This window comes from Xiphophorus couchianus, chromosome 11, assembly GCF_001444195.1.
Source record: "Xiphophorus couchianus chromosome 11, X_couchianus-1.0, whole genome shotgun sequence".
Classification (NCBI taxonomy): Eukaryota; Metazoa; Chordata; class Actinopteri; order Cyprinodontiformes; family Poeciliidae; genus Xiphophorus; species Xiphophorus couchianus.
Window position 1 is genome coordinate 31400978 of NC_040238.1, and position 17920 is coordinate 31418897.

The 17920-nt window shown below is 39.2% G+C and overlaps 1 protein-coding gene across 1 annotated transcript in view; it reads left to right on the top strand.

The window, feature by feature from the left end:
• pou2f3 (POU class 2 homeobox 3) overlaps positions 1-17536 on the top strand; it is a 51738-nt gene extending 34202 nt beyond the window's left edge. The window contains exons 10-13 of the mRNA XM_028032012.1: positions 12955-13119; positions 13566-13608; positions 13749-13863; positions 15618-17536. Coding sequence (XP_027887813.1) covers positions 12955-13119; positions 13566-13608; positions 13749-13863; positions 15618-15660 — 366 coding nt within the window. The 3' untranslated portion in view covers positions 15661-17536. The remainder of the gene's footprint in view (positions 1-12954; positions 13120-13565; positions 13609-13748; positions 13864-15617) is intronic.
• The last annotated feature ends 384 nt before the right edge of the window (positions 17537-17920 follow it).

Here is a 17920-nt window from a genome sequence, read left to right on the forward strand (position 1 = left end):
CCGCCCCCTGGTGCCGGTTCCGAGACTCTCAGTGCTCCTCCCGAGACTCTCAGTGCTCCTCCCGAGACTCTCAGTGCTCCTCCCGAGACCCCGCCTCTTAGTGCTCCTCCCGAGGCTCTTCGTCGCCGCCTCCAGCGCTGCGGAGGGCCGCCGTATCACCTCCGTGGTTCCCGCCTCCAGCTCCGTAGACCCACTCCGTTGGATCGTTTTTTGTTGTTTTGGACCCCCGTCCAGCGCCCCTCCGCCCACCCTTGTTGTGTTTTTGTTTTATTGGGCGTCTGGTAGCCGCCCTTGAGGGTGGGGGGTACTGTCATGTTCTGTGTTTTTCTGTGTATTTATTTAGAGTTTTCTGTGTCCCTGAGTCTTTATGTTGTCCTGTCTTCCCCTTGATTGTTTCTTTGATTACCCTCCCGTGTATTTAATGTCACCTGTGTCTCAGTGTCTCTGTCGGGTCTTGGTCAATGTGTCCGGTCCATGCATGTAGCCTGTTGCTACCTGTGCTGAGCCCTAGCCTTCCGCTCTACTATGCTGCCAGGTTTTGTGGACTTTTGGACTTATTTAAGTATATTTTCATCATTAAACTTCCATCATTCATGTCATCTGGGTCTGCTGCGTCTCCCTCACCGCTTCCACCACAACCGTTCATGACAGCATTACTACAAATTTAAAAGAAAAAAACGCGCCTCAGTGTGTTCTCGAAGGGCCGCTGCCCAAGCTACCTGTATGGGAGGGGAGAGCGGCTGGCAGGGAGGGGGGCGCCTAATCAGTGCTGTTCCTCTGTTGTTGATCATTTCATACACAAACATTTTATGTTAAGTACATAAAATGCTGACTATAAAAAAAAATTCCCCACATCGTTTTTGTGCCCCCTCTAGTGCCCCTATGCGTTGTATACACTGCATAGCCACCTTTTGTGCCACTGGTAGAAAGCCCATGTTTGACCTGTTTTGCTTTTGCATTTTGCACATAACTTTGTGGTGAATTTGTATGCTAAATAAAATGATACAAAACTTCAGGTATCTCAAACGAGATATTAATATACATGGAAAAACATTCCGAAAACTTTATATTAAAGTGGCCACCGTAAGAAAGACTTTCAGTATTCAGTTATGCAGCATTAACTGATCAATACGTAATTGCAAGGGAATGCAAAAGTACACAAACATAAACATGCAGTGAATACATCGATTATCAATCTGGTTTTTTGCACCAAAAAGTTAAGAATATATAAACACGTTTTCACTGAGGCTCTTTAAATGTCTATAAATTAGAGATTGTAAATTGACATATGCGAATGTATCCAAAAAATGTATGTATTCCGTTTCTTTCAGTTCAAAATAAAATAATTGATATTCAGTCTGACACAAAAACTGTGGCATATGTCACAGAAGCTAGAAGCTGCCGTTATTCGCAGTTTGTGGCAGCCTGTGGCAGATCACTGGCAGGTCGTGGTCACCATGGAAAGACAATGTATAACAGGCACGTGCAGAGGGGGTGAGGGGGGCTTGAGCCCCTGCCCTTTTTATCCTTGATGCCCCTAGTGCCCTTTTTGAGTTGTTTTTTTTTTCTTCAAAAAAATTTTTTTATTTTATTTTTAGTCTGTATGGCAGAAGGCCTGTTTGTGCACCTCAGCAATAATATTTAGCTAAATATAATAATTTAGTAAAAATAAACTAGTCTGGCTGCCCTCAGTCTAATAATGACTCTCAGAGCCTCCATGTTGTTCAGGCACCGGGTCCATGGTGAGGAGGAGGAGGATCTGTGTCCTCTAACTATCAAATTATGGGCAAGAATATTTTTTCATACACTGGTTTGTGAATAAAACGTAGTTTTTGACGTTAGGAAAACTTTCTATTTCTATTTTTATAATCGTCCTTGCAATAGCGGGACAAAACCCGCCTCGCCCATAAACACAGAAATGCTTCAGCTGCAGAGAAAACTTCTGACTTTAACTTGATCATTCTGCTAAAAGCCCGGTTCACTACATGCAGTCTGAGTCGGTCCACCAACAGATACAAAGAATATCTGATTTATATCAGACATCCTGATATAAGACACGGTACCGACTGTCACCGCGAGTCGCAACGCAGCTCAAAGCCCCAGTACCACCGGTACCACCTGGTATCGGGTGGTACCACCTGCTGACTGTTCGCTCTGCTTCTCCTTAACGTTTCTACCAGGAGGGTTAAATAGATATTATTAGAGCTTAATTAGTAAAATGGCAGCAAATTAGTTTATTTCATAACTTTATAACCAGCGACCTTCTCTCCTCTGGTCTAACAGCTACAGTCTCAGATCAGCTCAGCCCTCCAGGACTGTCAGCAGCAGAAACACAAACTTTATACCTGTTGGGGAAAATAGACTATATTTGCTTTGCATTTCCCCGCATGATGGTAATGATATAGTAGGATCTAATTAGATTCTTGATTAATATGGGTTGTTGCTATGTTGTATGGAGATTTTGTTCAATGTGTCCCTTTTTTAAATTTGAGCCCCTGCCCCTCCAAAGGTCTCTGCATGGCCCTGATGTATAATGATAAAATAATTTATATTGCTATTTTCACCCTGTGGTTTATACTGTAAAGTACCTATTTTTCATTAAGCCTTACCAATTCTGACTATTCCTTCTTCAAAATCACTGAATTTTTGCATTTTCCCATTCAAACGCTCGGCAAATAAACCGTTGAGGAAGCAGCGAGCTGAGCCTCACCTGGGATTGATCAACCTCTCGCTAACTTCACTGGCTGCCATTCTATAGGAGCATGTTCCTCCTATCTGTACGTCGCCAATAAAATGGCTAAAAAACAATTAATGTATGAACTTATTTTCCATAATTTAGCTTGTATATATAATGTATAGTTTTTTTGTCACCATCTGTGTGTAACGTATTTCGTGTGTTGAGGAGCGATCAGGAACGGCAGAGAACAGATTCGAGGTGAGGCAGGCAGTTCTCTTGCCTCATGGCAGGGGGCGCTCATGATCCCAGTCATTGTGACTCCACAACTGCAGAGTAAGAGACAGTAACAGCGAGCTAGCCATACAGTAAAGTCAAGTGTAGCGATATATTTATAGTTTTCTCCTCTTACCACTTATTAATAATCGCAAAATAAACATTAAGCCTAAAACAATACTACTGCAACAGAATGAATGTTCTGCTCTTTGTGTGGGAAGTATCTGAGTGATTTTTTTTGTGGCGTTGTCAGTTGCTATGGCAACGAGTCTGCGCGTAGCTGCGCGTATACAGAGAGCGAGAAAGACGTGGTTTTGAGTTGTACTTTAACGGGTTTTTCCTTTACTGTGGAGCACAGCACAAAATGCAATGCTCCACATGTCCAAAAAAAGTTTTAAAAATAAGAAAATCTGGTTTAGAAATAGTTTAAAATTTGATCCGTTTTTATTCTAAATATGTAATGAAACTTTGACCAGAGAAATGATTAAAATTGAAGTAAGGTTCTGTGGAAACATTCATGGTTAGTTAATATGTGCACATAATATCTACATGTCCAAGTTTGTTTGAGTTAATGGAGTTATTCTACGGCGTAGCGCGGCTATGGATGACATGTTAAAGAATAGTCTTTTTGCCCTCCAGCGTTGTCCGCATGCGCAAACTTTCCTTATGTAAACAATAACATGCAGGGGGTCTATATTTGTAAATCTGATTATGATTAAGTCAGCGCCTCACCAGCTATGAACCTCAGCGCACACCACTGGTGCTACTCTACCTGTCACTGCCATGACTTGACGTATAGGTATTATTTATGCATTCTATTTCTTAAGAATGCTCAAAACCTTATCTTTAAACAACATAACAAACTTGAACAGATTAGTAGTTTGTTTATTATGGTAAATTATTATTATATTGCTTTAATAGTAAAAGAAACGGTAGAGACTGCACCGATGACATGAAATATCATCCCCCTCAGTTCTGAAGTGCAGTGGTAACATTAATTATTCTTTTTATATGGTATTAGCAATAGAATTAGAATGCATAAAGCATACATTATAAATAATACGTTATGATGACTATATTGCATAAACATCTCCATCAATTAGGAGGAATAAAAGAAATAAGGAGACATGAAAAGCAACATGATCAACTATAATAAAAAGCATTTACAATGTACACAAATGGCAGTTCCGATTTGCGGAGGAAGTCGAAACTTACAATTCATGCAAAGCCTCAAGGAGCTAGGAATAAGGTTTATAATCAACAGTCAAATTGGAAACATTTAGCATGCTAGCCTGCTAGAACAAAGTGTAGTGTTAATGTGCTGATGTTAGAGTTAGAAGAGTTTAAAGCTCAAAGGTAAGCTAATTGCTAAGTTCTTAAGTTGTGAATTATGTCCTCCTTGCATATTAGCATACCAATTATTTCTAAATAGAGCATATTTAGCCATAATATGGCTAAACATGTTTGCTAAAGCAAAAGCATAAATAGGTAATGCTTTTGGGCACATGATCTGCTTAACCTTTTTTGTGATAGATAACATTTTATTTTATTTAATAGGTATTTAAATTTTAACAGTTTAATTGATTATGTTTTAATTAGCAACATTTAGCATGTTAGCAAAACAGAGCATGTCATTGGCTGCTACTGCCAGACTAATGCTAATAATTATCATTTTTATATTGGCAACTAGCTTACCTTTGCGGCCTAAACTGCATTTTGTCATATCAATTGTGCCTTGAGCTCACTGTTAACACTCAAATTATGCGGAATGGCATAGTTCAGGGGTCGGCAACCAATGGCTCCGGAGCCACGTGTGGGTCTTTCATCCTTCTGTTGTGGCTCCCAGTGACTTTGGGAAATAGAATATTTTATTTAAATTAAATCATTAAAAAATCCATCCATCCATCCATCCACTTTCTGTTCACCCTTGTCCCTAATGGGGTCGGGAGGGTTGCTGGTGCCTATCTCCAGCTACGTTCCAGGCGGGAGGCGGGGTACACCCTGGACAGGTCGCCAGTCTGTCGCAGTCATTAAAAAATTATAAATTAAAATCATTTTAAAATAAATTTCTAAATCTGAAGAATATGGTAAATTTGTAACATTAAAACAAAAGTTTTGAACATTTTTAGCACCCAAAATATACGTCATGTGCGACAGGCATTCCTGGCGTACCCCACATGTCTGGCAGACCGCATTTTTTTAGCGCACTGATTTATTGACTTTTTGATCCTTGCCTGGAAGATACATCATGAATAAATCCAAGAAAAGGAAACATTCTGAAGATGGCAGAACATTTAATGCTACGTGGACAGATCGTTCTGCTTTCACCGCTGATGAAACTGGTTCACCAGGCTGCTTAATATGTGGCGAAAGACTGGCAAACAACAAGAAGTCAAATGTTGAAAGACATTTCAAGAGCAAACGCTCTGTCTTTGCTAAAAAAATATCCCGAGGGAGAGGAGAGAAAAAAGGCCGTTTCGGAGCTGATGCAAAAGGCTGAAGCGTACGGATACGGAGCCCCCTAGGGGGCATGGGGAATTTTTTTTCTTTTGCGTTCCCTCGCAAAACCTTTGCGTTACCTCGCAATACTGTACTGGTCAGTTATGCAGCATAATCGAATACTGTAAGCCTTTCTTACGGTGGGCGACGTACTTTATGCTTTAATATAAGGTTATGTGAGGTTTTTCCATGAATGTTAGTATCTTTTTGTGAAATATCTGAAGTTTTATATCTTTCTTTACAAACCTACGATATAAACAGAAACCTTCCGTAAGGAGGAAAGGAATGAAAATATATCCTAATTTGGACTATTTCTGAGTTATTATCGCGGATAATAAGTCATCTGACAGTTTTGATTGTGTCTCTGTTGTGTTCTAGTCTGAATGGTTTAAAGAGCTGCTTTCAGTGCAGTTCCATCTTAGCCTTAACAGACATAAACATGCAGTAAAAAATAAATCGATTTTCAATCAGTGTTTTGCACCAAACAGTTAATAATAATAAACAAGTTTTCACTGAGGCTCTGTAAGAGCCATATGAATGAAATAAGTAATTACTGATATGACAGGAGCAGCGGCTTTGACACTTACGTGTGTCGACGAGGGAGTGACGTCACCAGGTATGAATGGGAAGGATACTGGCTTTGTGTGTATGAGGAAGCGGTGAGCGGGGCGGTCAGTCCTTGCAAAGTTTGGAGCATAATCATCAAAATGGAATAAATCGATAATTGTGACAGAACAAAGAAGAGGTTTGGAGTTGATTGATAAACGGACAGATGAGATTCCCCGAGTTAATCCAGAGTTAATCCCTTTACCGTCATTATTTTGTCGTGTTTTTAATAATAAAAACTTGTTAATAATAAAAACTGTTTGGTGCAAAACACTGATTGAAAATCGATTTATTTTTTACTGTATGTTTATGTCTGTTAAGGCTAAGATGGAGCGCCACTCAAAGCAGCTCTTTAAACCATTCAGACTAGAACACAACAGAGACACAATCAAAACTGTCAGATGACTTATTATCCGCGATAATAACTCAGAAATAGTCCAAATTAGGATGTATTTTTATTTCTTTCCTACTTACGGAAGGTTTCTGTTTATATCGTAGGTTTGTGGTGCCTTTCTATCCTAAAGAAAGATATAAAACTTCAGATATTTCACATAAAGATATTAACATTCATGGAAAAACCGCACATAACCTTATATTAAAGCAGAAAGTACGGCGCCCACCGTAAGAAAGGCTTGCAGTATTCAACTAGAAAATTCCTGAAGAAATTTAACCGGGGCCTGCCAAAGTGTGCCCGTCGGTTTGGACCCAGCGTTCTGATGCTAGAAATTAGCATCGATGCTAAAGAAAGCTGCAAAGTAATCAATAGCATGTGGAGATTGACAAGAATGTTTACTAACATGGACTTGCACCATTCAGTATGATAAAGTAAGTGTATCAGCTAAAATTAGCAGAAATGCTAATGCTAGCGTGATTGCTGTCAGTAGCATGTGGGACATCACTAGGATGTTTTCTATAATGGACTTACTCCATTCAGTAGACTAAACATGGCTAATAAGTCAAATAAATAGCTTATAGCTTATATAAGCTAAAATGCTAATGCTAATGAACTGCCTTGCTGCGCAAGGCAGTTCCCTGACCTGAGAGAAAAAGATAATGCAGAATAATATTATTGCACCGCCTGCGGCGGTGCACTAACCTCAGGGGCATGTTGAGGCTTTTATTTTGAAATTTTTGTTAAGCTTAATTTCAAAGGTCCAAACTAATCCCATGTCTAATAGTCATTGGGTTAAATCAGTTATTTATTGCTCAAAAGAGCAATTACCTAATGTAAGATTTCTCAAGGCTTTTATTTTGAAATTTTTGTTAAGCTTCATTTCAAAGTGCCAAACTAATCCCATGTGTAACAATTGCTGGGTTAAATCAGTTATATAATGCTCAAAAGAGCAATTATCTGATGTAAAAATTGTCAAGGCTTTTATTTTGAAATTTTTGTTAAGCTTAATTTTAAATTGCCACACTAATCCCATGTGTAACAGTGCTTTGGATAAAAAAGTCACATAAAGCCAAAAAGAGCAATTATCTGATGTAAAAATATTCAAGGCTTTTATTTTGAAATTTTCAGTATGCTTCATTTCAAAGAGCTAAACTAATATCATGTGTAACAGTGCTTTGGATGAAAAAGTCAAATAAAGCCAAAAAGAGCAACTACATGATGTAAAAATATTCAAGGCTTTTATTTTGAAATTTTCAGTAAGCTTCATTTTAAATTGCCACACTAATCCCATGTGTAACAATGGTTGGGTAAAATCAGTTATATAATGCCCAAAACACAAGTAGTTCTAAAGGCCAGCTCAGTCCTCCTCTGTAGTAACTGACAGTTCCACCATGTTGTAGTTCTGACATTCAGCTCAGACCTCTTTTGTAGGCACTCAGTGTCCGCCATGTTGTAGTTCTAACCTTCAGTCATTGTAGTTCTAAAGAGCAGTTCAGAGAGGCAGACTAAATTCTATGTCTATTTTGAGTCTAACTGACACTGTTTTGTGTCAGTTAGACTTTTGTTTTGAGTTAAATTTGGCTCGTTTTTTGTTAATTATGTCGCCACAGTTACTCGAAATGCCAACAAAAGTAATAGCTCCCCTCACGGGATTGAGCCTCACGTTTTGATATATATATTGTGAGGGGGCATGCAGCGGTACGAGCCGCATTAACGGTAGTAGGAAGCGGCAGTTATTTTGAGGTGTAGAACAATAGGTGCCTGCCATGCAATGCATAGGGATTACATCCCTATGCATTGCTATGGGCAGGCCCCAATTATGCTGCATAACTGACCAGTACAGTATTGCGACGGAACGCAAACGTATTACGAGGAAACGCAAAAGAAAAAAAATCCCCATGTCCCATAGGGGGCTCTGTTACGGAGTAAAGCTTCTTCTCAAACAAGACGGAGGCTCGTATTTCCTTTACTGAACCTTTCTGTTCAGTATTTATTGAAGAGAAAAAGGAACGGCGTCCGCTGATTACGGGCAACCGCAGGTCGTAACCAATGGCAATCAAAAGTCAACAAAGCAAGATAGTGACAAACAGTAACAGATCCTTAAGCATTCTTCAAAATAAAAGACTTCCTCTATTCAAATAAATCATGTCTTGCTCTTAAATATATTTCACTTCACCTTTGTAATTATATACAATCATGTTCAATACAATTAATAATAATCATCATGTAAATTATGCTTAACATATAATTGTAAATCAGTCACTTATCATGCAAATATACCGAACAACATAAGTGTAAAAAAGTCACAACAGGCTCCGTACGATGGGACACAGAAGCAGACTGCGCAGTTCAGTGCCGGTGGATAATATTTGGATAAGTTTTGATTTTTATCTCCTGAATAAGAGGAGGACAGGTGACTGCATTCTGTTTCTATTTTTCCTTCAGTGCGGGTTGGGTAAGTTTCGATTTTTACGTCTTAAATACAAAGACCCAAATAGACAGAGGGTATTTTGTTTGAAATTGAGCATCAACAAAGTGTAAAATGCGTTTTGTTACATGCAGAAATAAAATTTTGTGTTCTCTGCAGCAGTTCGTTGATTTCATAAGCGCAACATAGTATCGATTTTTGTACATAGCATATAGGTTTTATATATATGACGTCAAAATGGGTTGTGGCTCTTTTTATTGGGAGGCGGTCCCAAATGGCTCTTTGAATAGAAAAGGTTGCCAACCCCTGGCACAGTTGAAAGACAAGCATCTTTCAACTATGCCCAAACATTTTTTTGTTTGTTCTTACACAAGATGCTGTGAAGTTAAGTAGATTTCAGACACTTTCATTTCATAAGAAAAAATTATGTGCTTTATTTCATAACAATTCTAACTACCTCGAATTCATTATGTTTCAAGTACCAATGTATGCTAGCATTCCACATTCCACGCGAGCCGCGTTGACAGGGGCCTGCAGTCTGACAAGACTTGTTAGGCATGATGCTTGATGTACTGCGGTAGATGAAACGGCTGCTGCCGAGCCGAAGGGCCATGGACTGCTGGTCGGGCCGGATCTCCTAGATAGAAATAGATGTTAAAGATGGCCAAACGCTCCACCACCAGTCATTTGATGTTTGATGAGACGCTCACCTGCGGACATTGAACGTTGAGCTTCGAGCAAAGCTGAAAGATCGGGTCTGATGTAAGATGAGAAGACCGAGGATGACCAGCGGCCGGGCTGAAAGAGGGAAGCTGTAGTGACGCCTTGTACGGCGGCAGATGTGGCAGCGCCTATTCTAAAAGAATGGCGCGAGAAGTGGCTAGGGGGAAGATCGTAAGCTGCTAGAGTCAGTCTGATGTGGCGGATGAACCAGTCAGCGGTCATAGGGAAGCCTTCAGGAGTGAGAAACCGGAGTTTGGATTCGTGGCTGAGTAGGGAGAAGGCACCGGATCGGAGCGCAGTGATGAGATTCCTAAGTAATGGGAGTGTGATAGGTTTCCGGCGATCAGGATTAGAGGAGCTATGCTTAGAAATCCCTTGAGAAGGAGTTTCACAGCGGGGTTCGAGAAAAGACTAGATGATGTGCTAGGTTGCTGAAGCTTAGCGTGAAAACTGATTCCCACGAGCAGACTGCGGATGTAGGAAATAGCTGAAGAAGGGAAGCTGTAGGGACGCCTTGGACGGCAGCAGATGTGGGAATTATGACTGGACCTGGAGGGGCAGTCCTGGCTGCCTGTGATCTGGAAATGGCCAGAGGGAAGTCCATACATCTTGGATTCTTAAGCCAAGAATTTAAGGACCGAGCAGAGCTGTGGGGACTTCAGGAGAGAGGAACGTAGTGCTCCCTTTATTTAATGCTAGTTCTTTAAATGGAACAGCCACCACTAGCATCCCGTAAAGGATGAGAGGAGAGATTTCAGGTCCTAGTTCTTTAATAGAGCTGCAAATAGTCTACAAGATGAGCATGACTTCATGGATGCGGCGCACCTGTCCTGTAAATCCCCCAAAAAGATCATTTAGAGAACGCGGGAAAAGGGGTAGAATAAATCAGGATTCCTGCTGAAGCGGTAACCAGAGCATGTACACGAGACCATGAGTCGACGTCGGGGGCTGGTGTTCTGTTTTAAACCAATGAAAGCTCGCCATACGCCCGGCTCGAACGGGTGGTTGCAACCGACAGAAAGGGATTACTGATAACGCTTTTAGGTAATCGGCCACATGACTGGGAAGTTAGATCTTCGTAAGTTTTATTGCCAGCGACGGTCCGACTTGGTGGTAAGCAGTCGGACTATCAGGGAACGGGAGGCTTGTTTTATGCGAGTGTGCTTTGTGGTTGGCTGCAACTAGCTCCAGCAGTAATTACGCATAGCAACCGCGACAAGCACGAGTGACCATCATTTATCAGAAAAAACGTTGTCTGGTTTTATCTTGTTGCGTGTCGGACTGACGGCTTGTGCAGATGAAATGGACCTCCTTAATGCCCATGTCTGCGTACTCGCTGCTTGTATGCCTCCTTGATATGAGTCGGAACCGACAGATGAGGAGGAAGGAAGCTGTCAGGGCGAGCTGTGTTGCGAACTATGAATGACCTGAAGAGGACGCTCGTGAAGTTATGAGCACATAACTCCAATTGTGTTCAGGTGCATTTTATATATAACTTTAAAAGAAATCCCCTCTACTGGTCACGGAACACTTAAAGAAAATGGCGCTGCGATTAAGAGACCACCGGGCAGCTGGGGCTGGAGGGCAGAATGAGCTAAGAGACGAACTGGGATTCCTGACAGATTTGGAGCGATCTAAAGCGATGGAGGGTTATGGTGGGGAAATACCAAATTGAAGCTGACGAAGAGCGTCCGCCATTAGAAAGGCGGAGCCGGTGAGACTCGGATCAGATTTAAAACCCGGCTCTTAGCACGAATTGAGCTAATCACGACCCTGAAGATGCCAAGACAGATCGGCAATAGGAGGTGAGCTAAACATTAGTTAAAGGTACTGGTGCGCTGACAGTGGCATGTGTAGAGGAATATAATTATGTTAATAGTTAAAAATTATGTTGTTTGATTGGTTCACACTAACATATGTTTTAACCTAAAAGAAATGTACTGTGTCAAATGGACTGAGTCAAACTGACCTGACAGATTTGACACTCCCTTTCCCTTGCATGCAAAGCACAAAGTTGGACCAAAATATGACTTGGGAAGTATGCTGTTTGGACAGATTAGGAACAAACGATTTGACTAATAGTTCTTCTGAAACTGAGCCGACGTTGATCAAGGCGTCTCTAATTATTCCAGTAGGTCAACTCCTAATTCTCGGAACTTCCAATACAAGTCTAGTGAAAGACCGAGCCAGAAGTGCTACGCAAATGGAGGAGAGCAACGCCATTGGTCGAGGCTTCCCAATACACACCAATAGAGCTGGGACACTATAAAAAACTGATATCAAAAAATTTTGGATTTCTGTAACGATGTGAATGTGATGATTTGGTTTCTCAGATGTGCATAAAAATCTCTTCCCGTTCGACTATGCGCAGAAGGAGTTCCGAGTCTAGTGTATTTCTTTATTTATATATTCCATGAGCTTATGCACCTTTAAATTCCTCCATACGTGATGCGAACGGAAAGTGAACGAGTCGGGATTGAGTACGTCTTAGACAACGCCTCAAAGGGCGCAAATGAGGTTGCCGGTTGATGAGGCTGAAGAGCTGGCTGCGAGCCGAGATGCGCGGAAGTGAGCAAAGCGGTCTGATGGCGGCATTCTCCCGGAGGTGAACTGGGAGAGACGTTCAGGCAACGGATCGAATTCAGGATGGGACGAGAGCAGGAAAAGCTGATGTGAGTCGGTGGAGCCGCGGTGGAGCCGCGGCGGATCGTGCACACAACCAGCGCTTGGTTGCAGGGGACAGCGCCAGTGAGCTGCAGCAGCCGACGATGGTGAGCAGGAGCGGGGAACCAGGCGGATGGCAGAGGACGCCTGCGACATGAATGAGGGAAGGATGAAAAAATTCCAGCTTTGCCGCCGCCGATGGAGGCCGAAGAAAGGCGTGATTGGGTGGTTAGATAGGTAAGGAGTAGCTGGAAGTCAACAGGAGCGCAGCCGGCAGGCGAGGGACATCCCTGGATTTGGGCCTTGAAAGAGGGGAAAGACGATCGGAGGGTGCTTCTGCAGGCCGGATTGGGGACGGAAGGACCGGGATTGCTGACAAAGGGAGGCAGCTGGAACTAGCTGACAGAATGTCGGAGAGGTAGGAAAAGCACACACGTAGAATCAAAGCACGACTGATGAGCAGGTAGACCTAAGGTAGCTTAGCCTTTGAAGGGATCCGTGAACGACAATTAGCTGGTGCGGCGTGGGGCGGCCCACCGGTTCCGATTGGCTGTGGCGGGGGCCAATTCATCTTGAATTTTTGCCTATGCTCCATAATACCACAGGATTCTGGAATGTCACTGAGAGTACACTTGTCCTGATTAAATAATTTTCCAAGGTCAGACAGTCATCTTTTTTTTTGGTTTTCAGAATCCAAAGCCCAACTCAGAGGAGATAACCCTAATTTCTGAGCAACTTTCCATGGAGAAGGAGGTGGTTCGAGTTTGGTTCTGTAATCGTCGTCAAAAGGAGAAAAGGATCTACTGTCCTGTAGCTACTTTACCAGTCAAATCACACAGCTACAACTCCAGAATGGTTAGTTGTACAATTTGATAATAAACTCCATTGGGTTTGCACCCACTATTAAGACTATTGTTTGTTTTTTCATCTAATTCTGAATAATAATAGTGCAAATACTATTCGAGATTGTCCATTTTGTTACTTTCTTTAGTTTTTTTTAATTTATTTTCATCCTTTAGTAATTTAAACATAATTTATTTTTGTACAAGTTGATTAAAGTACATGTTTATACCTCAATAATAACCTTATATACTAATAATAGTCTTGTATTGATTTCAAAAATATGTTATTTAAAACCATACAATGATTTAATTTCCACATTTTTCATTCTTATATGTCCGACTCCTCAAATCATGACAAATATAACAAATAAGATTTGGCATTTAAGTTACGCACGTTTATATTTGCATATTTTAATTCTTCATCATACAATATCAAAATCTGTTTCAAAACTGTTTTAGGCCTCAACTTCAAGGTCCTACAGCCCTTTGGCTTCAGGTGGAGGTAAGCACTTTTTAATTATGTAGCAGATGCCTTTTCCTGAAAGTCTGGGTAGTTTCTGTCAAAATTGAAATATTGAAACGTCAAACTACTCTAAGCAAAATCTGTATGATTTTGACTATGTTTGGACTTTTGCCTTTCAGTTTCTTCAAATTCATCCCCAAACAGCACGAGTCGGGAACCGTCTCCCAACAGTCTATCTGCAGCTTCAGTTGCTTTGACCTCTCAGGTCAACCCAGCTTCCTACAGTGCACCGAGGTAAAATTAATACTAAAGATTTCTTGTTTTTACTTTGTGAACCCTTAAGCTTTTCTCATGGTTTCTGTAAATTTTGCCAACTCAAACGTAAGACTTTTATAGACCTAAATCTCCACAGAAATGTATGAATTTTGTCCAGTCAACTGGTGAAAAATTGGCACTAACTCATAGCATTCGTGGCTGAATAATGGTCGCTCACACTATGTCTTCAGAACGATTTTGTGTTGAACACACCATAAGAGCTATAAAGAAAAATAAAACAGAATCATCAAACTACTGTTTGCTCTTACATAATACACAAAAGGTTGACTTTAGAGTGATTTTAGACCATATTAAACACATTCAAACATCTAAGTAAATACCAGATTCTTGAAGTCTCTCTTACTACAGTTTAACATGAATAGGATGACAACCAGCTGTTGACATGGCAACTGTAGGTGCCATGCCAATAAATCAATATTTAACTTTTAACTTGACTTTCATTAATTCTGTACACATCCATAAACACACTAAATGTAATAAACTAACATGCATTGTGTCCGTCACCCAGGAGTTTAAAATGACTCTAAAACCAGCAGATTTAATGTTTGGCATTTCCTTCTTTCACTGTTTATCCTTGTTTTCTACAGAGTTGAATTTACTTCCCCTTAAGGTAAAACTACCAAAATAAGAGCTGAAACTTCTAAATAAAATGCACCTTAATTCAAATTTCAAAGCATGAATCAACCATTTAAATTCATTGGACCATATTATCAGTCCTTTGCACCCATGGTAGATGCAAAAAAGCTAGCTAAATAGCTACCAAAGGAAGTAGCTGCTAGTTCGAGTCACAGAATGCAATGAAGATGTCTGAGTGCGACTCAAAGTTCTGCGAATGAAAAACAAACATAACATACAGCATTGAACAGTCCTGCCAAGACAAAATTTAGGACCTGGGATTAATGTATTTGAGGTCATCTTGCTTTTTAAAAATTAATTTGAGACATTTTAAAGCTTTCATTTTTGTTTCTTTTTAAGATTTTTAAGTATGCCCGGACACCTGTTTCCTGCTGCAACACTTTTAGTAAATTGTTTAAACAATTTACTTTTAGGAGTTAGACAAATTGTTCCTAAAATCAGGGACTGGACTTCATTGTGAGTTTTTGATCCTCTATAGAAAATAAACAAAATATCAAAAATGTTCATTTTAAAGCACATCTCTGCTAGAAATGTTTGAAGAAATAATAATAAAAACATAGCACTGATAAAAACATATTGGGTGTTGATGATGTTTGTGTTATTTTAGCTATGCTGTCAACTGACTCAACTGTTAACATTTGTTAACTGGTCAGATGTATCTTCCAAAATGGAAAACCCTGGTTTAGACAACAAAATTAAAGGTTTAATTATGTATCGACTGTGTTGTCTGCGACGGAGCATAGGGATATACTAAGAAATAAAGTCATCTTATGAGAATAAATTGTACGAGATTAAAGTCATAATATTACAAGAATAAAATTGAAATAATATGAGAATAAAGTTGTAGTATTACGAGAATAAAATCATAATACTATTTTGTCAAAATTATGACTTATTTCAACAATAAAGTTGTAATACTATGACTTTATTCTCATACGAGTTTATTCTTGTAATATTATGACTTTATTCTTGTAATTTTACTTTTTTATTTTCTTACTGTGGCCCTAATACTCACTCATACTTGTCCATTTTATCCAAGGATATTTTTTTTGATTAATGATGCTTTATTGTTTCAGTTCTTGGTATCGCACTTGGAATCCTGCTGCTTATCATCACTGAGTACCACAAACTGTACATATGAAGCTTTTGAAGATTGATTAACACTCTCCCTGCTTCGAGCAGGGTTACAACTCAATGCTATACCAACAAAACAGATACATAACACAAACCGGGACTATAAAGGATTGGACTTTAATACACACATTTCCTGCCAGTTCATCACTCATGGAAGATCCAAGAAGCCAGGAGCTGTTCGATTAGTGCTTACAGGACTCCTTATTCGACTGAAAAATGAAGGATCAAGAGAAATAATCATCAGAAGTGACAGCAAGAAGTCTCATGTTTGACTACTCGTGCTAAAAACCCAAATAATTGATTTAAATGTTGAAGGACTCATTTGCAGATTCACCAACATTACAAAAAAACTAAAAAAAACGGCTTCCTAAGTCATCTTTGACAAAACTGGTAATATGCTGTTAACAGTGGTTAGGTGTGCTCATATTTAGTTTAAATGTTGTTTATATAGCCCCAATTCACAAAATAAATTTAAAAGTTAGTCACATATTACACATTAGATACAGTACAAATGGAAGGACAAGGGATAAGAATACAGAGATACTGCATTCTTATCACTTTAGGAAAATATTCTTTGGAATACAAAAATGAAATTAACACTAGATCACCTAATAATATTACCAATGCTGCTTAAGTAATTTTTCTAATTTTAAGCATAAAATTGGACAAAGTATCACTTTTTTCCAAACAAGTCTAGTCTAGAAATATTGAGATATAAACAATCCAAATGTGGTTTGCAATTTACCTTTGATCATCCTGAGTATCTCAAGCTTGCATTTATTGTACATTTCAGACATTAGCAAAGTTCTATCTTTATATCTGACTTCTTTTTCCATCAGGATTAAAATTAAAGTTTAAGATTTAAGTTGGATGGTTTCCTATCACAGACCAGACTTTTAGGCATTGTCTGTAAATTTTTAAGGTTTCTCCAAGTCATTGTTATTACAGTAGCTTAATGTTAGCCTGCAATGTTCATTCCAAAAGCAAAGTTTTACCTGTTTGACCCAGCTATAACATTAATTTCTATGATGAGAGTATGAAATTAAAATGAACACTTTAATTGGCAGATAACAGGAACTAGACCTGAAATAAGGGGTGAAATTATAGCTTTACAAGCAATCAATTTTCCAGAAATGAGCTAATTAAAGCTTCCTTCCACAGTTTTAGAAAACAGTTTTTTAGTGTAAAAATGATTAAAAGTAATTCTGAAATCTTCCAGCTTAACTTCCATAACCCACACAGCCCCCTTTTCAGAGAATGTAATGTAATGTCTCCTATATGTTTCACTCACTGTGTTTTTGGTTGAATTTCATGTGTTTTCACAGCCTAGATGGCATGCAGGTAAAATGAAAGCATACAAAATTCCTATTATTATTTTTTCAAACGGGTCTACTCTATATTAGTTAGTATTGATTTATGGAAAACAATAGATCAGCCTGAATTAGTTAAAAGCATTTGTAGAAACAGTTGTTTCTTTATTTTTACAGGATTTTTTGGTTTGTAAGAAAAAAATCTCCATCTTTAAGCTGCATTTTAGAGCTCATGAAAAACTGGACATAAATTAAGCTTCTCGCTACTTTATTTTCCACTATATATCCATTTTCCCCCATGAATCGCCTATCAATTTCTATTTGAAGGTCTGACCATTTCTTTTTTTTGTGTTCGATTTTGGTTTGTAATTTCTTTTTTCATTGTTAATTTGATGTTTTATTTAATTGTATGGAATGATGCTGTGGCATGGAAAAAAAAACATATGTCACAGCATTTGATAAGGCCAATTCAGTTATGATCTGCATTGTTACAGTAGGTTCTTTCTGACGTGTTATAAATAAAATTGTGTTTTCACTAAAATGCAACTGAACTTGCAATCAGTAAAGGGAATCTTCTGTTTGATCTGCTTGACCAGAATTTTCCTGGTGACTGGAAAAGAAACAGTGGTTTTAACACTTTGCTAAGGTATGGGGGAATTGCTCTGCCATAATCCAAGAGCACACATTTTCAGTCTGAAAACAGGATTTCATGTTTTTTGTTCTCAAAACGTTTAATACTTTTGCTTACATTTTAATTTTGAAAGCAGGACTTCATGTCTAGGCCTGTCACGATAGCAAATTTTGCTGAACGATTAATTGTCTCAAAAATTATTGCGATAAACGATAATATTGTTTGAAGACCTTTTTACACTGATTTAATGGAAATGACGTAATAATGCATGTGATTTCCTGCCAAAGATAGATACACTTTATTT